The 24,383-nt window shown below is 39.6% G+C and overlaps 1 protein-coding gene across 1 annotated transcript in view; it reads left to right on the top strand.

The window, feature by feature from the left end:
• Positions 1-24,383, top strand: part of baiap2l1b (BAR/IMD domain containing adaptor protein 2 like 1b) — a 110,845-nt gene that overhangs the window by 63,949 nt on the left and 22,513 nt on the right. The window contains exons 7-10 of the mRNA XM_052140029.1: positions 18,599-18,751; positions 20,224-20,379; positions 20,496-20,595; positions 22,286-22,499. Coding sequence (XP_051995989.1) covers positions 18,599-18,751; positions 20,224-20,379; positions 20,496-20,595; positions 22,286-22,499 — 623 coding nt within the window. The remainder of the gene's footprint in view (positions 1-18,598; positions 18,752-20,223; positions 20,380-20,495; positions 20,596-22,285; positions 22,500-24,383) is intronic.

Below are 24,383 nucleotides of genomic sequence, written 5' to 3'. Positions count from 1 at the left end.
ATGCCTCAAACAACAAGAAAGCCTTTCAGGAGTACACGTGGATTCCTTGTTTTGGGCACAATCTCCACCTTGCTGTCAACAAAGCAATTGAAATAAACAGGGTGTCCGTAGCACTGTCAAGGCTTCGAAAAACAATATCTTCCTTCACCAGAGCCCCAAAACTTTCACGCCCTTTCACTGATGCACTTAGTGGTGAGAAACATACCACCCTGTCCTCAGTCTTGCCATTAATGTGGAAGATTTTGAATGCCTTAATCTTGAACAGAGTGACTCTGCTTTAGCCCAGGAGATGAAGGAAAAGATAAGTGCATATCTTAAGAATCGTCATGAAGACATTCAGCTGCAACTTCTTTTGAACACTGCGACCTACCTTGATCCAAGGTTTAAGGACCGTTTTGTAGTCCTTAAGGATAAAGTCAAAGAAAAACTCCTGAATGAGGTGAGAACAATTGATGTCACTCCTCTGTCTGGAGAAGAAGTGTCAAGTGAAAGGAGGCCATCAAAAAAATCAAAGAAAACTGATCTCAAGCTTCTGCTCTCCAGCATAAAGTGTGAAAAAAAAGAAAAAGGAGAGGCTACCTCTAGCAACACTGCAAGCAACACTTTCTGCAGATAATAAGTTACAAGATGAATGTTTGATTTACAGCCTGATACCAGAAGTCAGTGCGGAAGATGATCCACTTTGCTGGTGGAAAACAAATATGAAAACACTACCTCATCTATCCGAGTGTGCCAGGAAGTATCTGTGCATTGCTGCATCAAGTTGTTCATTGGAGAGAGTTTTCAGTGATGCAGGGTATATTGTAAGCCCAAGATGCTCAAGACTGACACAGGAAAACATTGACATGCTTTTGTTCCTTTCAGCAAATCTAGAAATAGCACCAAAAAAAGGAAAATATCTACTGATGTTTGTAATTGAATTTGTTTGAACAGGTAAGAAAGAGTTTTGCTTTGGTAATGGTAACCGATAATGGTATCGAGTACCGTGAAATTTCACTGGCATTGGTACCGACTACTGAAATTTTGGTACCGTGACAACACTAGCCCCTGCATGCATGAAATCCACTATCAAGTCTGAAATCTGACCCCAATCTTACGGTCTAAAAATGACAAGCTCATTTACACATTGTAAACATCTCATCAAACAAACCCTGATCACAAGACTGCATACAGGATGTTCATGAAGGTTACCTACAGAGATTAATTACTGTTCTCTGCACGTCTGCACCTTGATGGCTAATGTCTCACCTCACCATGGAATTTACTGAAGGATTATTCCCTCTCTAACCTGCCGATGATAGATGCATGTGTTAGTCTCGGCTAGGAACATACTTCCTCTCTTTGTTCCAGACAGCACATCATTGGCAGCTTGACATTTCACCGTTCCCGTGCTTCTAGTTATCTGTCTCCATTCATCTCGACAAGCTTTTGCTGCTATTTTCCATTAAATAAACTTTAGAAAAGGTTGAACAGCAGGCTTGCAAGTGAGGAGGTGACATTTAGATATCATAGTAGTTTCGCTTGTTAATTTTGTCTGGATGTGTTCAATATGAGCACAACTGTATGTGCTCAAACAGTTCTATAAACAAGATAAAGCATATTTTCTATTTGTTCAGACATTTCTGATACTAGATTCTATCAAGTAGTGCGCCAAACCTTGTGTCTTTCTCTGCTGTATTAAATGGTTTTTCAATGTAAACATGCACTAGACAACTTCTGTGATTGTTGCACCAAGTTTTTTAGATGCTGTACCAAGGTAAAAAGAATGTCTCTAAAGACACCCATGTTCTGTTTTGTTCATTGCAACAAGCTTGGTGAAAAAGATGGTGGACAAGGCGAGAGAAATGTTGATTTTAAATATATTTCATTAAATACTGAAAAATGTAGATGCAAAACTTTCCATATAAATAAAATGCTATTTTCCCAATTGTGTGTTTCTTTAACTTTGGGCATTTTGATGTCCTAGGGGTTGCTTTTTATAATAGATTTAAAAATATATTATTTTTGCTATATGAAGGTCTCATTAAAACTGATTTGGAAACCAGTCCTTCATAATTTATTTTTGGTACTTTTTAAATGTTTTTATTTAAAGATACTATTGTTTTAGCTTTTTCCTAGACCCAGACTTTCAATATTAATCTATGAAGATCTAGAATAAAAGTACAATGTTTCAGTGTAATTTTCTCCACACCAAACTAGTTTACCCCTAATAAAGTTTTACAAACTTTTACAAAATAAAGTCAACAAAGGGGAGATGAAATGTGAAATATGAGAAGTGATGTTTGAAAAAAGAAAATTCAATGTAAATATCACTTATGTGCAGATTTTTATTGGGACTCATTTCTATTCAAGATGTAATTTTGCCAAATTAAGCAAAAAGTATGAAAAAAATTACATAATTGTGTGTATTTTGAATAAATAATATTCTTATTTATTTAGCTTGACAAAGGAATCGGATATTTTTTTTCCAAAATGTTTTACAAATGTCCAATTTCCATCACTGTCTTTTCCAGCACAAAATTCTATTAAACACAATACAGAATTTGAGATATGCTGGAAATGAAACTCTGTGATTGGAATTTTCATGACTTTCAGAAAAAATGACATTCATTTCCTGTGATTTCGACAGACAATTTAAAATTTCTAGGTAGAGGTCATTTGGCACATTCCGTCTATGGTAAGTCAAAATGGACAAAAGTGCAGACAGGTGTTTTTTATAGGACAGCGATGAAAAACTGTTGGACATTGTTATTAGACAAATGAAAGTGTGAAATTTGTTTTTGCTCTGTGGCTCAGTTGGTAGAGCGGGTTGCCACTAATCGCAGGGTTGGTGGTTCGAATCCCGGCCCACATGACTCCACATGCAGAAGTGCCCTTGGGAAAGACACTTAACCCCAAGATGCTCTAAATGGCTGGGTAGCACCTTGCATGGCAGCCCTGCCGCCATTGGTGTATGAATGTGTGTGTGAATGGGTGAATGAGTCACAGTGTAAAGAGCTTTGAATACCGTTAAGGTTAAAATGGCGCTATATAAGTGCAGACCATTTACCATGTATGGGTTTTATGTATTTCAATACATTATGTATTTTTAGAGCAACATGCTAACATAAAACTCAATTGGAATTATTCTGGCATTATTGGAGTCAGGGTTAGTGAAGTCATGTGATTCCCATTTTGCTGCCCACGTAGAGCATGCCAAATGAGTCACTAATGAGGTTTCCTAAACATTAAGATGCTGCCTTAGAAGGCAAGCTATCTGCTTAGAATGTGGACAGCAAGGCAGCTCACTAGAGTTTGGAACAGAGCTATGGTATCTGTCTGTCTTTTTGAGGTTAGAATAGTGTTTTTCATTTTGTAACCCCAGCGTGTGGCATGTCCTCTATTTCTTTTAGCTTCCTCCACAGGGGAGAATGAAGGTGCCCATAGCAACAGACTTTACAGCGTGTCTGTGATGATAAACAGCACAAACAGCCCCTTTTACGCCGCTGTCTATCTCCTGTGATTCCATCACAGCTCTCTGGGACATGTTTTCCTGGACAAATCCGCTGGTGCATTGAACTCTGTGTGTTATCTGTAATGGTAAAAAAAAATGCAACAGTTATCACTGCTGACCAGACTTTGTGAGTGTGCGCCAGACTACTGTATGAACATATAACCCTGGTTCATGTGTCCTCAATGCATGTTTTGTTTTTAACCTGATCACTTCAGCCACAACATTTGCTCTGTCATGCAGGGATGTGCAAAAACAGCATATTTTCAAAATCAACTAGTTGGTGGGTTGTCTAAAGGAAGTTCTGTAAGCTATAATATTTAAGCTGGTTAAGAGTAATGTCCCTTAGAACCCAATCGGACACAGTTCTAAATGGGCGTTATTGCATTTAAAATTAACTGGATAGAGCGCAACCTAATAGAACCGAGTGTGTTTTAAAAAGGAGCATGAATGCCGTGAGCAATGACCGAAGATGTCTCTCCTGGATTTGCCTTAACCGGAAATTTTTCATTGGAAGAAGAAGAACGGAAACATTGATAGATAATTCCAAATGCTTTCCATTATGTTGACTGATAAAAAAGAAACAAGGATACCATTTGAACCTTGCGCATCAGTTTTTTTCGACTCTCTCTCTCACACACCTCTGTTCAGATTTTGAGGGGAGTGTCTCTGATTTCATGACTGCATACAACAATTATTACAGTATGGCTCACCGTTTCTGACAATTATACTTGCATGCAGTATCAGGCACACTGACGTTCCAAGAAGTCTTGTGCATGAGTGTTTGCGGTTTTTCAAATTCAAAATACTTTTTTTTTTCTTCCTTTTAAGCCACACGTAACCAGCAGAGTTTAAAAAATCTTGTTTCAGCACAGTGGTTTATTAACAGGTACAACTTTCACCTTTGAACTCCTTGGTTTCAACAGACTCACGGTTTAATTAAAAATGTATTATATCACTGTCATGTAATGTATATGCCATTTTAATAAGGCTGCGCCCCTTAATGGAGCCATTTCTGAAATGAAAACAAGAAGAAGTATAAACATAGACCAATATTGAAATTCCACTACTCAGTCCGTCAGCGTGACAGATAAAGTTTGTTTCTAGTACAAACTCTGTGTCTGTCTGCATTTGTACAGACCAACAATTAAATACTTGCACAAACTAAGAACATGCATTTAAGCTGCAGAGGATTTAGGAACCCTCTGACTGGGTTTTACCATGCTGATAGTTTAAAGGTGCTGTAAGCCAGTGGTTTCAAATTTATTTGGTCACGCCCCCCTTTGAAAAGACAAAAACTTTGAAAACTATGAAAACTGAAAGAAAAGATTCTGAAATAGAATCTGAATGAATGAACATTTGTCACAATGCCAACATTGTTCTGTTACATAAATACATAAAACATTTTAATGATGCCTATACACTTTCACATCATAAAAAAACAGAAGGAAAAGTAAATAAATAAAATTATATTGCTGCCGGAGCAACCCTTGGACATGAGCACATTGCAAACCGAATCCTCCATTCATCTGCATTTAAATAGCAGAATGATTTTCTCTCAATGAAGAAATTTACACTGCATAGTTTAAAAAAAATTAATAATTATAATAATAGCAAGGATTCATACCTGTTGATCCGCCTCAGTAGTATATATAAAAGCATTTTTAAACTCCAGTAAACTTCCAGGAAGAATAAATGACTGTGATTGGCCCATCCTGGCCAGCGCTGAGAAAATTAACAAGTACCATGTATCAGCGACAAGACTGAGGGATGAGAGGATGGTGATGGGCTGTCCAAGTTCCAAAAGTACCATACAAGTCGTGCTTAACTCTTGTGCCAATATATTTTCTTCTGAAGACATTCAATAGTGTTGTGTGAGGGACCGACTTGAATATCAGTGTTAATTCATCGTTTCCCCCTGTAAAACTCTCTCTGCAAGGACAACAGGAAACAGGTCTTCAGGATACGGTAAGCTTTTAATTATCTTCTTTCCACACTATTTTACAGACACTACATATAAATGGCAAAACACTGGGTCTGCTTGTCGGTCACTCTCCCCTCCTCTGTGGCTGCTGGCATTTTAACCGCTCTCCTCACTCTACTGCAATTAGAGACAGGTGTTAGACATAATTTGGCCCAGGTGTGAGCCCTTACCGCTTCTCTCTCTCGGACGGGCGCTTGACCACGCCCCGCTGCCACATACCCCACCGCCCGACTCAGGCCGGGCGTCATCCGACCTGCCTACCACTCCCCATTTCTGGAGAGGAAGTCGGCGGCAGCCATCTGCACCCCGGTCTGTGGACCACCTTGAACTTAAAAGGCTGGAGAGCCAGATACCAACGGGTGATCCGGGCGTTAGTATCCTTCATGCGGTGGAGCCACTGGAGTGGGGCATGATCCGAACAGAGGGTGAAGGCCCGCCCCAGCAGGTAGTATCGAGGGTGAGGACCGCCCACTTGATGGCCAGACACTCCTTTTCCACGGTGCTGTACTTAGTCTCCCTTAAGGAGAGCTTCCGGCTAATGTACAGCACCGGGCTCCTCCCTCCACCAGCTGCGAGAGTACGGCCCCCAGCCCTCTGTCTGAAGCGTCCGTCTGCAATAGAAAAGGGAGAGAAAAGTCAGGTGCATGCAAAGCGGCCCCCACAAAGTGCAGCTTTAATCTGCGTAAGCGCCTGTTGGCACTGCTCCGACCATTGGACCGGATCTGGAGCCCCCTTTTAGTGAGGTCAGTCAGTGGGCTGGTGACGTCCGAATAATTAGGCACAAATCTTCTGTAATAGCCAGCCAGCCCCAGGAACTGCCTCACCCCCTTTTTGGTCTTAGGTCTAGGGCAAGTCGCAATCGCCGTGGTCTTATCAATTTGGGGACGCACCTGGCCATGACCCAAGTGGAACCCCAGATACCGTACCTCCACACGCCCAACCAGCGCACTTCTTAGGGTTTGCTGTGAGCCCGCCCGCCGCAGCGATCTCAGGACGGCCCTCAGATGTTGCATGTGCCGCTGCCAATCATTGCTATAGATGATAATGTCGTCTAAATAGGCAGCGGCGTACGCGGTATGCGGTCTGAGGATCCGATCCATGAGTCGCTGGAACGTGGCTGGTGCCCCAAACAAACCGAAAGGAAGCGTCACAAATTGGTGTAATCCAAACGGCGTGGTGAAGGCTGTTTTCTCGCGGGACATTGGTGTCAAGGGGATCTGCCAATAGCCCTTTGTTAAATCCAGGGTCGAGTAAAATCGAGCAGTACCTAACCGATCGAGCAGTTCATCAACACGGGGCATTGAGTGCGCGTCAAATTTAGACACCGCGTTGACTTTTCTGTAATCCACACAGAACCGAACCGACCCATCACTCTTGGGAACAAGAACAACCGGGCTGGACCAATCACTGTGGGATTCCTCTATTACGCCCATATCAAGCATTGCATCTAATTCTTCCTGAACGATTTTCTTTCTATGTTCGGATAGCGATAGAGGCGACAACGCACCACCGCGCCCGGCTCGGTCTCGATGTGGTGCTGTATGAGGTTTATACGGCCCGGAGAGGGAAAACACGTCCGCAAACTCCTTTTGTAACTCAGAAACCTCTGTGAGCTGCCGCGGTGAGAGTTGGTCTCCACAAGTGACCGGAGTGTTGAGATTGTAGTCTTTGTTTATCTCCGGTCCGAGCTCCGCCCTCTCGGAACTACCGTGGCCAACGTCACAGAGGCCGCCTCCTCCCTCCATAATTTCAGGAGGTTGAGGTGATAAATTTGACGCGCCCCTCTATCGTGCACGTACAACCTCATAATCGAGATCCCCCACTGGTCGTGTGACCTCAAAGGGTCCTTGCCACTTAGCGAGTAATTTAGAGCTCGATGTTGGGAGTAATACTGAGTACCTTGTCTCCGGTGCAAATTCCGTAGCCTAGCACCCCTGTCATACAGCCGGCGTTGGCGTTCTTGAGCTTGGAGCAAATTCTCCTGTGTTAGTCGCCCCAGTGTGTGGAGTTTTGCTCTAAGATCAAGAACGAATTGAATTTCATCAATCAGGGGCAGGAACGGACCCTGGGGAGAGAGCAGAGCGAGAGGGAAGAGGGGAGGGAAAAAAACAGGGGAAGACACAGGGGAAGGGGAGACAGACAGAGAGGGCTCATCCGCCCTAGGAATCGCCGCCATGTGGTCCTCCGCGAGTTGGACGGCTTCCTCCAACGGACCCACTCGGCCGTCTTCCGGGGCAGACGTTGAACAAACTGCTCCAGTACCACCTGGTCGATTAGTTCCTCGACGCCGCGGTCCCTCGAGAGCAGCCACCTCCGACAGGCATCACGGAGCCGCTGAGCGAACGCAAACGGGCGGTCGGACTTTTCGAGCTTCAGGGCCCGGAAGAGCTGGCGACTTTCCTCCGGGCTCCGACCAACCCGTTGCAGGATGGCTTTTCTCAGGTCGTGGTAGGCCAGGAGGCTTATTGCCGGCAGTTGTTGTGCCGCGAGCTGTGCTTCCCGGACAGGAGAGGGACTAAACGGGCGCCCACTGGTCTTGGGGCCACCCCAAATTTCCGCCGTTCTCTCGAAGAGGTCTATGAACGCCTCTGGGTCGATCCGCCGGCCCCATCTTCTGTAACGCTGGTGGGGGCAATGTGGCGCTGGTGTCCGGGGTCGCGGCTGCGGCTGGAGCGGCCTCCTGGCTGAGGAGGCTCGGATGGCGTGCCGGTCCTCTGCTTGAGCCCGCATGATTTCAAAGAAGCGACGATCCTGGTCTTGCCGGAGCTCAAGCAGGGATTGTTGGTGGCTCTGATGGAGTGTAGCGAGGGACTGGAGGACTTCCGCCAGCTGGGAGGACTCTACGGGGCGATTCTGTTCCATCCTTGGAAGACAGGTGTTCCTAATAATCTTTGTTCCGGGTTTCAGCACCAGTGTAAAACTCTCTCTGCAAGGACAACAGGAAACAGGTCTTCAGGATACGGTAAGCTTTTAATTATCTTCTTTCCACACTATTTTACAGACACTACATATAAATGGCAAAACACTGGGTCTGCTTGTCGGTCACTCTCCCCTCCTCTGTGGCTGCTGGCATTTTAACCGCTCTCCTCACTCTACTGCAATTAGAGACAGGTGTTAGACATAATTTGGCCCAGGTGTGAGCGCCCTTACCGCTTCTCTCTCCCGGACGGGCGCTTGACCACGCCCCCGCTGCCACACCCCCATTTGAAACTGGCACGCACGGGACGTCTATGTTTACATAAGCGCGGCAGAGAGCACAAATGGCACTGCTTCATGCTTTGTGCAGTTCATGCTGTGGTGCCTGCCGAAAGTTTAAACAAGGCAGGAGAGAAGGCAGAGGTGAAGAAATTGCGCACATTGGTTCTTGTGTATTGATAGTGTTGTGTGAGGGACCGACCGAATTATTAGTGTTAATTCATCATTTCCCCCATTTGAAATTGGCGCGTATGAGACGTCTTTGTTTACATAAGCGCATCGAGAATGTACCTGACACTGCTACATGCTTTGTGCCGTTTATACTGTGGTGAATGCCCAAAGTTTAATAAACAAGGCAGGAGAAAAGTTGAAGAAATTACGCACATTGGTTCTTGCGTGTATTGTCACTATTTTTGCTGAATGTGTGGAAGTGATTTGAGAAAAGGTCAGTCTTCCATGCCTCCCTTGCAATACCTTCAGCCCCTCTAAAGGGCATGCCCTACACTTTGAGAACCACTACTGTAAACGATTTTGTTTTTTTTTTAATGGAAAGTTATGCAAAAAATTTCCTACTTCCTGAAAGATATTAATGAAATAAGTCTTGTGGGATATCTCACCGGTCTCTTTGATAATTCTCGACTCTGTAAACAGCAAACAAAAATGTGTCTGCGGGCCACAGACAATCACATGACACATTCTGCCTGTCAATCATTTTGCGTGTTTTCATATTATTGTAGTTGCAGTGAATTATTGAGGCATAATGCAGTTTTATGCCATGTTGTTCATAACAGTTGCCAGTTGAGGGTGCTATTTTGCAGCTGTTGTTTTTAACCAGGATTCCTGCTCTCAATAAATCTCATTTTGTTATCTTTGGAGTGGAGGGTTTTAGAAAGAGAGGGCGTGGCTAATCAATGTCTCCTTCTCGGGGAAGAAGAATGGCTGAAATCACTTACAGCACCTTTTAACTTGCAACCTTCCTAAGACTCTGGTATGCTTCATATGAAATTGAAGAATGAATGGGTGTGATGCCATTAAGAATAAAATCTGGTAGAAAAATCAAGGTGTTTTAAAGTTTGTTTCGATGGTACGAAACAGCTCGCCAGCATGAACTTCCAGGAAAACTTTGGATCGGTTGCTAAACACCTTTTTACTGCCATTGGTCCACATCATCGGTAGGTGTGACCTGGCGCTCCACCTACTTTGAGGCCAACAGCTAATTCCAGTTATGTTGTTCAGTCGGATAATGTTAGTCAACATGAACATACCGGCTGCAGAGTTATTAGCCAACTGGTGCAAACTTACCTACATCTAAACAGTCATTCTCGTAAAGACATTTACCAAAAACGTGTCATGTGATTTTTTTTTTTTGTTGTTGTTGTTGTTTTTGCAGTTTTTTCCTTGTTTTGTTAAATTTGTCCACAAAAGGAATCAAATATCCTCAAATACTCTTAAGTGGCCATTCACTCTGTTGTTTGAAATGCTGCTACACTCATGTACCGTCTACAGTCGAAACCCATTCACACATCTGCCCAAGTAAGATATGCCTATCGTCATTCTTTTGTCTGTATTCTGCCCATTATACACCCACCTTTGCAGCAGTATCATTGTCCTCATAAAATACAATAACAGTGTATATATAACCAGCGCATATTATGGCCATGTAAAGCATGTTAGTGCATTAGCGTTATGAATTCTGAATTTAAACAAGAATAATTGCACATTATCCATGGCATATACACTGGTTGCCAAAAGTTTGGAATAAGGTATAGATTTTGCTCTTATGGGAAAAAATGGGTACTTTTATCCACCAAAGTGGCATTCAACTGATCACAATGTATAGTCAGGACATTAATAATGTAAAAAATGTATATTTCAATTTGGAAAATAAAAATCCTCCACATGCAGCAATGACAAAATGCAGATCCTTGGCATTCTAGCTGTCAGTTTGTCCAGATACTCAGGTGACATTTCACCCCACACTTCCTGTAGCACTTGCCATAGATGTGACTGTCTTGTCTGGCACTACTCACACACCTTACAGTCTAGCTGATCTCACAAATGCTCAATGGGGTTAAGATCCATAACACTCATTTCCAATTAGCTGTTGTCCAATGTCTGTGTTTCTTTGCCCACACTAACCTTTTCTTTTTGTTTTTCTGTTTCAAAAGTAGCTTTTTCTTTACAATTCTTCCCATAAGGCCTGAACCCCTGAGTCTTCTCTTTACTGCTGTACATGAAACTGGTGTTGAGTGGGTAGAATTCAATGAAGCTGTCAGCGGAGGACATGTGAGGCGTCTATTTCTCAAACTAGAGACTCTGATGTACATATCCTCTTGTTTAGTTGTACATCTGCTCTTCCACATCTCTTTCTGTCCTTGTTAGAGCCAGTTGTCCTTTGTCTTTGAAGACTGTAGTGTACAACTTTGTATGAAATCTTCAGTTTTTTGGGCAATTTCAAGCATTGTATAGCCTTCATTCCTCAAAACAATGACTGACTGATGAGTTTCTAGAGATTGATTTTTCTTTTTGTCTAGTAATAAATTTACCAATGTTTTTCACATCAGTAATGTCTTGAATATACTTTTTGATCAGTTGAATGCTGCTTTGGTGAATTAAAGTACCAATTTAATTCTGAAACAGCAAAATCTGTACATTATTCCAAACTTTTGGCTGCCAGTGTATATTACTTTAAATCATCATTGAATGGATAAAACAGCTTCTTTTATTGATCTTGTGTGAATTCTACTCATAGAATGAGGCATATAGTCATTTTCCATTAAATTTTTTTTATTTATTTATTTTATATTTATTTTATATAAGTTTCCCATATCCCTCTACCTCGGTTGAGTATACAGTACATATATACTTAAGTACAAAAATAATGACCATAATAGTAAATAAATAAAATATATATACAAACTGCATACACATATACATACTGTACATATACACATACAAGCATATTCATATTCTGTATATATATATATATATATATATATATATATATATATATATCAGTATTTCACAAAAGTGAGTACACCCCTTACAGTTTTGTAAATATTTCGTTAAAATTTTAACCTTTATTTGAAGTAAGATAATTGAAAGGGGGAAATCTCATAATTAAATGTTTTTTCTTCAAAACATCTTTGCCACAATTATTGGCACCCCTAGAAATTCTTATGAGTAAAATATATCTGAAGTATATTCCCATTCATATTTATAATTTTTAGTACACAAAGTCATCATCACAATGGTAAGACCAAAGAATAAAGTTATGATGTGTGGCAAGGTTGTTGAGCTTCATAAAATGGGAAGTGGCTATAAGAAAATGCCCATTTCCACCATCAGGGTAAAAATTAAGAAGTTCCAATCAACTGGAGATGTTAAGAATCAGCTTGGAAGAGGACATGTGTCTATATTGTCTTCACGCATGGTGAGAAGGATTGTTCAATTGGCCAAAAATTCTCCATGGATCACAGCTGGAGAACTGTGGAATTTAGTTGGATCTTGGGGTTAGAAACTCTCAAAAACTACAATAAGACGTAACCTACATTACAACCAGTTTTTTGGGAGGGTTTATAAGAAAAAAGCCTCTGCTCTCCAGACACCAATGGAACTTCAAATTGGACCAGGTCCTGTGGTCAGATAAAACAAAAATAGAGCTATTTGGCAGCAAACACCAGAGATGGATTTGGTGCACACAGAGATGTAGTCATATGGAAAAGTACCCCATGCCCATGGTTAAATATGGTGGTGGATCTTTAATGTTCTGGGCTGTTTTTATGCCAGAGGTCCTGGACATCTTGTTCAGATACACTGCATCATGGATTCTATCAAATACCAACCTGACTGCCTCTGCTAGAAAATGCTCCACTAAACGCCTCCCCCAGCGATGTGGCCGTGTCTGAATGTTTGCAAACAGTATACCATTGCTCAGCTGGAATGAATTTGTTTTTGGCTCTTTTCAAAGAATGAAGAAGAACTTCACCGTGAGTATGCCAGACCTTTAACCCCAGCATGCTAAAACCCTCTCACTAATCAACTAGTTCTTTGTTTGTTGGATGTCTAGTCAACCATCATGACCCATTCCTACATCCTCTACTGGATGGTTTGAGTTAAATTAAGGATGGTGTAGGCCTGTTTAAATGGAGACTATTCAGACAGACAGAAATATGTTAGTTAGCCACAAAAGTCTCAGGCCTTTTCCTCCCACTGGTGATTAGCAGTTGCCCCCGGACTAGGCATCAGCCAGGCCCTTCCTGCCACACCAGCCTTTATTATTTTTTCTGCCATTTATATTCAGTACCTGTGCTTGAAAACAGCAGAATAACAGGCTGGACCTTCCTCTTCATTAACCATTGATCTAGATGGTTTAATGGCTGGAGGAAATCTATTGAAAGGTGTAGTGTGTAGATTACAGTCTGTGAGTGGGGATTATGATGTTTCCTGTTTTGTGTAGAACAGGTGAAATCATAAAGGGGAGGTGCTACAGACATTTTGGTTTGATTGAACTTTCTACTGTTTTGCAATATCCAAAATAACAGTCAATGGAATTTATGTATATTTCATCTGTTTGATTAGGTATTCATGTATATATCATTACAGAAATATATATTTTTGACATGGAGTGCCATTTTTATATTTTCCTTGTTATTGGCTGTGCCAACGCCCTCGATCCTTGATGTAATCCTTACTCGTGATTAAAGATCCTCCAGGATGGCAAAAGAGAAATCTGTGCTAGCGTTGCATTAACTTTTTGGTGAATCTCATGCGTAAATGCCCACAAAATCCTAAAACTTCATTTCCTGGTAACATTTTTATTTTGAACTCATGATGTGTTAATGTTTACTCTTTTAATCATTTAATTTAGTTTTGAGAATCACCGTCATCTGTGGTTTGAGGGGGTATGCTGGATTAAAAACCTCAAAGTTTGAAAGCGGTGTCTTACTTGCATCACGTGTTGTTCTGAAAGCAAAAAAAAGCACAAAAATGTAGGCTGTTGGCCAAAGCAAAACGGACGCATTTAAGGCAGATTTACTGTATACTTCTGCATCATAACTATACGGTGGTTTGCATTCATAGTTCTGTGCTGGTGTGTGTCTGTGTCATTCTTTGAGTACACATCCAGTGCTAGTATATAGAGAAAATGCATTTATTTCTGAAATAATAAAAAAGATTGATAAATTACCAAAAGCAATGCAATTTGTGGATTCAAAAGTGTTTCTTAAATTACTGTAGCATTAAAAACAGTTAATCAAAGTATGAACATGTTAAGCTACAGATACATACAGGGTTTGGGAGTACTGAAACGGGAATACGTATTTACAAAATAAATTACAAAATATAAGCAACTGTATTCCATTACAGTTACAATTTAAATCATTGGCAATTAGAATACAGTTACATTCAAAAAAGAGATTACTTTGCATTTTATTGTCATTTGTTTCATTTAATATTTAGTCCTTTCAGATGGAAAACATTTATACCTAAAAATGATGCGATCCAAAGTGCATTTGAACAGCAGTGAAACACTTTCTTATGATGTGTTACATTCATACGTGCAGACGGAGTAGTACGTTTGAAGTAAGTTTGGAGCAGAAGAAAGAAATAAACCTTGTGTAAATTGACAGCTTTACGCTAAGCTAAAATGCTATTTCTAGCCATTTCACATGCACATGTTAACAGACATGATCATATTTTTTATCAAGAAATTTCACGTTGGATAATAATTTCTTTTTTCTATTAAGATCATATTCTTGATAATAATTGTTGTATTGTTTTCCTGTAAAAATATCTAAAAATGCTTAAAACAAGATCAATTAGATTGATCTTGTTTTAGAAACAACACTGCATAAGATATTTAGATTTTTCAGAGAATGTATTTTAACATGTGTATTACTGTACTGGCAGAGTTTTTATAGTCAAAACAAGTGAACAAATCTACCAGTGCTGAAGAAGTAATTCAAAGTATTTAGTATACAGCCGTGGCCAAAAGGACTGGCAGTGACATTTTGTGTTTTGCAAAGTTTGCTGCTTCAGTATTTGTAGATGATTTTTTTTTTTCTCAAATGTTTCTATGGTATACTGGAAAACGATGATAAGCATTTCATACCTTTTAAATGCTTTTATTGGCAAAAACTTTCAATATATGCAGAGAGTCAATATTTACAGTGTTGAACCTTGTTCTTCATAACCTCTGCAATTCACTCTGGCATGCTGGATATCAGCTTCTGGGCTTATTAGTGCTCGGAGATGATCACAATTTGTGGGCTTCTGCTTGTCCACTCGCCTTTTGAGGATTGACCACAGGTTCTCTATGGGATTATGATCTGGGGAGTTGCCTAGCCACGGATCCAAAATTTCAATGTAATGATCTCTGAGCCACTTCATTATCACACTTGCTTTGTGACATGGTGCTTCATCTTGCTGGAAAATGCACTGATCATCACCAAATTGCTCCTGGATCATTGGGAGAAGTTGCTCTTGCAGGACGTTTTGATATAATTCTTTATTCATGGCAGTGTTTTTGGGCAGAATTGTGAGAGTGCCCACTCCCTTGGATGAAAAGGAACCGCACACATGGATAGTCTCAGGATGCTTCACTTTTGGCACAACACAGGACTCATGTTTTTCTTCTCTAGACTATCGTTTTTCCAGATGTCCCAAACAGTCGGAAAGGGGCTTCATCAGAGAAAATAATTTTGCACCCGTCTTCTGCTGTCCAATCCTTGGCTTCTTTGTTGCCCTTCTTGACACCAGGTCATTGTCCAAAAGTCTTTGCCTCACTGTGCGTGCAGATGCACTCACACCAACCTGCTGCCAATATTGAGCAAGCTCTGCACTGGTTGTGACACGATTCCATAGCTGACTCCTTAGAAGGACACGGTCCTGGCGCTTGCTGGACACTCTGGGACGTCCTGAAGCCTTCTTCACTGCAGTTGAACCTCTCTCCTTGAAGTTCTTGATGATCCGGTAAATGGTTCTTTCAGGTGCAATTTCCTTGCACGTAAGGCCATTTTGATGCAAAGCGATGATGGCTGCATGTCTTTCTTTAGAGGTAACCATTGCTAACAAGAACACAATGATTGGAAGCACTTCTTCCCTACTTTTATAGCAATCAGTCTGCTCTTATAATCCAGTCAGAATGATAGAGTGATTTCAGCTGACTAGTACTCGTTCACACTTTCCCAGGAACTGCTGATATGATTAGTGAAATTATGTTAGCTGGTCATTTTGTGCCAGGGCCAAAAGACAGTGAAATATGGGTTTTTGTGATCAAGTAAATTTTTTGGCCAATGAAGCTTTTTTTAATTATTTAAAATGCTTCTGATCACTCTGCACAATAATCTAGAAAACAATGTGAATCAACACCACAACAACTGAAGCAGAAAACTTTGCGAAACACAACATTTATGTGATTAATATGTTTCAGCTGGCAACAATTCTTTTAACCCTAACTGACCCTCATTTCTTATCTACGTATCTCGTGGTTGTGGAAAACAACTTCAATTTGCTAGGGAGCATAAAGATTGGACTGTGGAGCAATAGAAAAAGGTCATGTGGTCTGATGAGTCCAGATTTACCCTATTCCAAAGCGGTGGGTGCATCAGGGTAAGAAGGGAAGCGCATGAAGCGATGCACCCGTCATTCATAGTACCGACTGTACAAGCCTCTGGAGGCAGTGTTATGATCTGGGGTTGCTTCAGTTGGTCAAGTCTAGGCTCAGCAACTACCTGAATGTACTGAATGACCAGTACCCATCAATGGCCACCACAGAGTCCTGACCTTAATCCAATTGAAAGTCTTTGGGAAGTGCCGGAGAAGACTTTATGGAGTGGTTCGACTCTCCCGTCATCAGTACAAGATCTTGGCCAAAAATGAATGCAACTCTGGATGAAAATAAATGTTGTGATGTTGCATAAATGTTTAGAAACAATGCCATGACGAATACGTGCCATAATCAAATCTAAAGTCTGCATATTAGAGTATGCAAATTTTTTTTGGGCCAGGCAGTGTATATACTGAGTAAAAACCCAGAGAAGAAAAAAGTTTATAAGTTGTAAACAGATCTTTTTGTCTCATTTTCACTTGTAACATCATGAAACATGATGTGATTACCCCTCCACATGCTTGCCATAGGTTGTCGATCCCTGGATTATATCATACATAAATCATTTTTTCCTATCCTCTTGCAGTCTCTGAAATTAACTTGTACATTTAAGAGGCAATATTTGCCCCCAGGATATGATTTTAAGGTGCATTATTTACCTTTATTAGTGCATATGTTTTTCTAACCATTTAAAACAAAAAAAATTTAGCTCTTACCCTAGGAATTAAATCATCATTAATTCACATGTTATGCCAAAGTAAGTATAAGTAGGTCTATAATAGAATATTAAGAACTATATCAGATGTTACAAATTAAAAACATAAGAATTCATTACAAGGGCAGTTTTCCCCCACATTTGGTTTTTCGGGGCATTTTTGTTGGCATTTTGGCCAGATATTAAATTAAATATGTCATGTTTCATAATAGAGTTAGGTAGAGCATCTAGTTTTTAGATATTGCTTCTTTAATGATATTGCTGGTATTTGTTCAAGGAGTTTTTTCTTGGCATTTTATGTCACGTTTTATCTTAAATGCAAAAAACATATTCATTTACAAAAATTGTTAAAAAATTATTGTATTAACTTTTTAACAAATGGTCTATTGCCAAGTAGTTGTTCATCACAGAGTTGTTAAATAATATGCAAATGTATGCATGTTTAATAAGATGGTGCATAATTTACATAATTGAAACATTTAAATGGATAGTCACAATGCAAATGAATCAAGTGTATTTTAATATAGCATAGTTTCATTTTGATTAAAGGTAGGGAAATGTTTTTGGCTCTTCACCTGTATCTCCTTGTTGTTTAATTTTGACCTTTGTCCCAGATTTTTAATGCTGCTGGGAGAAGTATTACGCAAGATATCCAAACATGATTTCCATAAAAGCCTAGTAGCAACATGAAATAGATTAAGTCACACTTCTATATCCTGTCTTGCCAGTCTACGGGTGGGAGGGGTTGAGTGAGAGACAGGGACAGAGAAAGCTCAGTGAAAGCAAAACCACAGTGACTAATGACACTGAACCAGCAAATCTCCTTTTTTTCCATGACAACCAGTGAGGAGGGGGAGGAGGGAGAGATGTGGCTTGTTTCTTTGGCTTTCATTCTTCAATATGATCATGATAAAACCCATTGTGTGATGAATGCTCTCTTACGTCACCTGCATTATGCTCGTATGAGGGTGTGTCTGTGTGAATACACCTGTATGGAAGACTTCTACGGCCACATATTTAGCATGTGCAGAGTAATGTACCCGCTAGAACTTTCCAAACTTGTATCTTATCATAATTTAGTTTTAAAGGTTAGTTCACCCAAAAAAGACAATTTTGTCATCATTTACTCACCCTCATATTGTTGCAAACCTTTATGATTTTCTTTCTTCTTATGAACACACAAAGAGATGTTTTAAAGTATCTCCGAGCTGCTGTTTTCCATACAATGAAAGTGGATAGTGACTAGTGCAAATCTTCTTCACATTTACGCACATTTGAATCTGGTGTCAGGATTATTCATATACACATTTATTGCGTGTGTCCATGCCTTATCATATTTTGAACAGTCATAAGGTAAGATTTTCATCGAAAAGTGACACAAAGCTATCATTTGACTTCAGAAGACTTGGAATATAGCAAGTCAAATAGACTACTTTTATTTTTTGTATTTGTGTTTAAAGTAATTTTTCACAGCCCCAGTACCCAATCACGTTCATTGTGATACTTGTCAATATGGCTGGGTTTAAGGTCTACATTGCCCCTCTAGATTTGCCATGAGCAACCACTGATGCACTGATCAGCCTTTTTTCTTTTTACTTTCTGCAGTGTCTAGAAACACTCACTTCTCGTCAGATGGAAATGCAGAAATTCATTGCTGATGGCTGCCATGAAGCTCTCCTGGAGGAGAAGAGGAGATTCTGCTTCCTGGTTGACAAGCATTGCATCTTCTCCTACCAGATTTCTGCTTTCCATGAGAAGGTTCATTCTGAAATTTTTATTTGAACTAAAACAACTTGTTGAGCGAGCAGAGGTTTAAAAGTGAAGGATTGTACACAGAAGTCATATCTATGCCTGTAAAGTGTTCTGGAGCTACTTTATAGATGTTTAACTTAAAGCTATTAGGGGACATGGGGCTAGTTGTCATGTTTTACTCCTGTAAATATTTCTGTATTTTTGAAAGTCAATTTCTTTATAGCCACATACTTTAAGGTCTTGACCACAAAACATTTATTATACAATTTCAGTGTCATTGTTCAGGAAAAAAGATTGACCTTTCATGAAAATACCTTTGTAATAAGAACACATTTAAGTCTTTCGGTAAAAATCTGCTTTCATAACATAGTTGACCCTTGCCTTAATAAAGGAATGTTCAATACAAGTTAAACTCAATCGACAGTATTTGTGGCATAATGTTGATTACCACAAAAACTTATTTCAACTCATTCCTCCTTTCCTTTAAAAAAAAAAGCAAAAATTGAAGTTACATTGAGGCACTTACAATGGAAGTGAATGGGGACAATTTTGGGCGGGTTTAAAGGCAGAAATGTGCAGCTTCTAATTTTATAAAAGCACATTCATTCTTCTGTTAAAACTTGTGTATTAATTGTGCTGTAAATTCGTTTAAATCGTAAGTTTTACAGTCGTTTTATGTTTTGTTGACGTTACAAGTGCTGTTGATTGAACTTAACTTGTCTTGAACCTGAAATATTCCTTTAATGTACGTCTATGTGGTTTGGTTATGCTCGCTTATTTACCCATTAACTATAACAAAAATAAGATGATAGTGCAAATTAACAAACCCTCAAAAATTATTCTAATTTAAGAAAGGGTTTAAGCAATTGTAATTATTGACTCCAAATCTTATCATCATCTTATCATTATCATTTAGCCCTTGTAAATGCGTTTTCCCATTTACCATAAAACTTTTAAAAAAAATTACAATATATATGTATATTTGTTGTTCATTTGTAAAGAAACCTTAATGTTTAATTAAATATATTTTTGCTTCTGACTTGTGAAAAATAGCACAAAAAAAAAAACATGCCGCAGGACCATTTAAAATGCTGGTAAGGCAAGTAAAAATCTGAACTACTGGCTTGGGCCAACAGAAAATTTCCTTACTGTTGAGCACCAGGCAGTGTGGGATTGAAATATGATCCGTTCAATATGTTGTACTGTTTTGCGGTCCTAGAGTACATCTATTTTCCCAAAACATGTTTTCCAGAGTCTTTTTGTCCACCGGAAAGACACATTTTCAATATTTTATCGACAAAACAGCACAACATATTTAACAGACTGTTTGCCTTTCCCTCACTCCCTTATTTACATTATTGTAAAATTAAGTATATAATATACTGCTTATTAAATATACAGTATCGCAGCTGCTCCTGTGCTATCTCAGTGATTGGACTATTTCATCCATTACTGTGGTCTTTCTTGGCTTCTTGAAGGCTCGAGAGCTGCTGACAGAGAACCTGACCATTTGGCAGGACAAATGCACTGATGCTACCAACGTCCCGGAGAGCGTGATGTCCATAATAGAAGGTCTGCGCACGCCAATGTCCATCACTCCACAGGCGTCTCCAGCCCCCCAGCACCACAGCAGGGTGAGGACACCACCTCCTGCACCACAACACACATTTACATTAGCTGATGCTCGTACTGTTGGATAAACATGGAGGCCCAAACATGTTCTAACTTGCATTTTGCTGTACTTTTACAGAACAACTCGGGAGCAATGATTCCACCTCCAGAACCTCCCCAGACGAGTCCACTGGTCAACATGTTCAATCAAAACCATTCCAGGCAGGAAAAGGAGTCAGGTGACTGTTTTTACTTTCAAATGTATCCTATTAAACAGATTTATCCTGTTCATCCTATTCGACAGCTTTAACCTACCAGTCTCACCTTGGAATATTAAGTTATAACTTGGCATAATTTAAAGGTAAATTGAAACAAGAATTGTCCATATTTACTTTCTAAATACAGGTTTTTGGTCTTTTTGGGCACGATTAATCATGGCACATTATTTAAAAGAAATAAAAATGTTTCATCATTTGTGATCGTACATCAAAATGTATTGACTTGTTCTGCCTCTGAAATGACGTCCTTTTCGGGCTGACATCACCTAGGCTGTACAGTCCATTGGATAATTTTTACTAGTATAAGTATTAGTTCATAATGCACTACCTATAGTTAACCTCCTGAGACCCGAGTGTGACTGCTGCATTTTCCATTTCCCTTTTTGAAACTGAAACTGAACTTTTGATAGGTAGTTTGTATTGAATGCACTTGGAATTATAGTAAATCTAAAGGATGCTCCTTCGCTTTATATTTAGTGAATAACTTAACTTCCAGTATGCTGTCTGTCTGCCTGCACTGGTCTCAGAACAGTTGGAAATGCACCTTATTTTCATCTAACTCCATATAAATCATCTGAAAGCAAAAATATTTTCTCATTGTGAAAATGCACAGTCAATTTAGGATTTCTAATGAAAACCTTGTGCTATTGTACACATTAGTGTACATTGTGTTTAGCAGTGTGGCGTTTCGCGATACATCTCTCAAATGTAAAAAATGGCAAATCGGATGATACTCGAAACTCTAATCTTTTAACTCAAATAGATTTGAATGTAAAAACGTAATTCATTTTTTTTTTTACCAGATGTAGTTTTGTTGGCGTTTCTCCCAAAGACAAACTCCGCTGCGATCAGCGCCATGTTGTTTTTTTTTCACGTGACTCATCGAAAATACATCGAAAGTTTAACTCTTTACTGACAGCCCAGAGTCTCCTGAACTGAGATCTGTTGGTTGAAATTAAATTATGCATTACATATAGCGAAGCCAAATACAACATCCACTTTTTGAAGTAAAAAAATTTAAATGTGTTGTAATGCAGTATGTGTAGAAATAAACATTTATCAAGATTAATAAATGCTGTAAAAGTATTGTTCATGGTTAGTTTGTTAACCATTGCGTTAACTGATGTTCGAAAACAACCTAGTTATAAATGGAGTGGTGGTGGCATAGTGGTTAAAGCACATAACTAGTAATCAGAAGGTCAGAGGTTCTAACCCCACAGTCACCACCATTGTGTCCTTGAGTAAGAAACTCCGGGGGGATTGTCCCTGTAATAATCTGCCAAATGCATAAATGTAAATGTAAATAAAGTGTTGTCATTAGGATGCGACGAGATGCTCTTGAGGTTAAACATGACCTTCAGCCGCCACTCAAAAATCTTCCTCAAAAGCTTCCTTTTATTTGGAAATGTGTCAAATTGCAAAAATAAAATGGGTTGTAAATGCCATTTCATGTTGACTTTATGAATAGCAGTGAATTTTGAAGTTTTTGTGTACTGTTCAAATTTACAATTGAAATAACAATTCAAGTTGGAATGGAATAGTGGTCTATATGCCAAATTTTCAATTTCTATACTCTATTGTATCATCACAAACAAGCAATGAGGTGATTTGGAGGCTGTTTAAGAAAGTGTGTCTGTCTTGTCCTCTCCAGACTACACCAATGAAGACAGTGGATTGTCCAGATCTGTGTCTATGGCCACTGGCCTCAATCTCACAGACAAAAGACCCAAAGTACGCACCATTTTCCCCCACAAATCTGGAAACAACAACACACTGCTGAGCTTCGAAGAGGGAGACATCATCATACTGCTGATTCCCGATGAGAGGGACGGCTGGCTGTACGGAGAACTGCAGAAATCCAGACAGTAAGTAAAACTGTACTTACTGGATAATTTGTCTAATTATAAAAGTTGAAATTAAGTTCACTGTTTGCAACTCTCTGAAAAATTTAGCATGTTAATATATGTATGGCAAATTGATAGGATTTGGTCCTGGCGGGCCAAACTAGATCTTCTACACTGCTGCTGCTGTAGAGCAAGCACTGAGACTTGCTACTGCTAGAACAGACATATTGAGTTAACCATGTGGACATGCTGCTGCACAATTAGCAAAACACAAGACATGCTGCGTCATGCATATATGACATTCTGCTGCACAATTAGACATAAATACAATCCACCATGTAGCAGATCTGGACATGTGGAGGTGGAGGGTTTCAGGGAAAACTCTTACTTGCAAACTGAGCAAATTGAAATGGTAGGCAAAGAGAAAGTTGATTGTCTACCCAATTGCACGTCAAAGGACCTATATGCTTACACTAAGTGAGCCAATTGGCTTGACATATCACATGTGAGTGAGCTGATTGGCTAACAGAAAACAAGCTTGCATCATTCAGAGTTTCATGCCTAAACCATCTCAACACTCTTAAACCGGCTGTTTTTGCTAATGTACTTTCTACTAAGACCTCTAAATGCAAATAACCTCTGTTATGATTGGGTAACCTCCGCATACTGGAGTAGTTCATAGTCATTCATTAGGTCAGGTCAAGTTGGTAAACACTAAAGATGATGACATGCAAATGTGGGCGGGCATAGGTTAAGGTTTTGAATGTTAAGCTGATTTTGATGCTTAGTTTCAATAAATTTGTCTGGGTGGACTGGGAAGGAGCTTTGAATTGTGAACATTAGAGCAGAGGTTACCAGCTGGTAGGTTGTGGCCCAAAAATGAGTCACAGTTCTGTTCTGATTCTGTCCTGTGGATAGCAGGGAATGTTAATGCTATATCCATATAATAAAATGCAACTAACCATAGTTAGGACATCAAAATAAACAGGCTTATCAAACCTGTAAAAGGGAGGAGAAAACACAGCATATACTGTATTTTGTTGTTAAAGTCAATGACACTGCATCCAATCAAATGGTATGTTGCAGCAAATTCATCTATCCCTTGGTTAAAACAAGTCACATTAGGCAAAAACCAGCATGGACAGGTCATGTAACATGCCCTCATCCTCGAAAACCATGTACAAAACTATGCAAGATATGACCAACATTAATTTGTGGGCTTACATGCAACAAGGATTAACAAAAAATGTCATGATGTTAATTTTACATATTGTTGGGCCTATGCATTTTATGGTAATACATTTCTATCTTTGATTTTAAGGACAATTTGTTTTAGGGCGGCCCCCGACCAAAGATTTTCCTAGTCGACTAGTCCTTAGTTTAAGCCATTAGTTAACTAGTTGTCGCCTGTTTATGATATTAATTGAATTACTTACATATTTTTTGGGGGGCATCAGAAAAATGGTTTGAGTTCCAGTGCTGAGAAAGAACGTTTTAAGTAACATTGCAAAAACATTTCTAGCGACACTGGCAAAAGCGGTAATGATTCGGAATGTGTCAGAAAAACCAGCAAGGAGTTTGTCTGAACATTTTTACATTTTTAGAGAAAATTAAATGCACGTTAAGTTAAACATGCAGTAAGCGAGATACTAATTTAGCTTCCCCACTTCCCACGAACATTTGGATAAACATAATAACACATATTTATCTAGGTTATCTAACGTTAGAGCGAACGGCCATGCTAAGTGGCTAACGTTAGGCTACTTGCATGTTTCAAATGATAAGCCATGTTTGAGGTTGACGAATGATAGGTGAACATTTGTCTGCAGAGTTTGCATGTCACCTTCTTTGAGTCAACCATTACCCTCTTGAAATGATCCCACTCTTTGGATTTCCTGCCCAACA

This window comes from Xyrauchen texanus, chromosome 12 (genome assembly GCF_025860055.1).
Source record: "Xyrauchen texanus isolate HMW12.3.18 chromosome 12, RBS_HiC_50CHRs, whole genome shotgun sequence".
Lineage (NCBI taxonomy): Eukaryota > Metazoa > Chordata > Actinopteri > Cypriniformes > Catostomidae > Xyrauchen > Xyrauchen texanus.
This window is presented reverse-complemented; position numbering and strand designations above follow the sequence as displayed.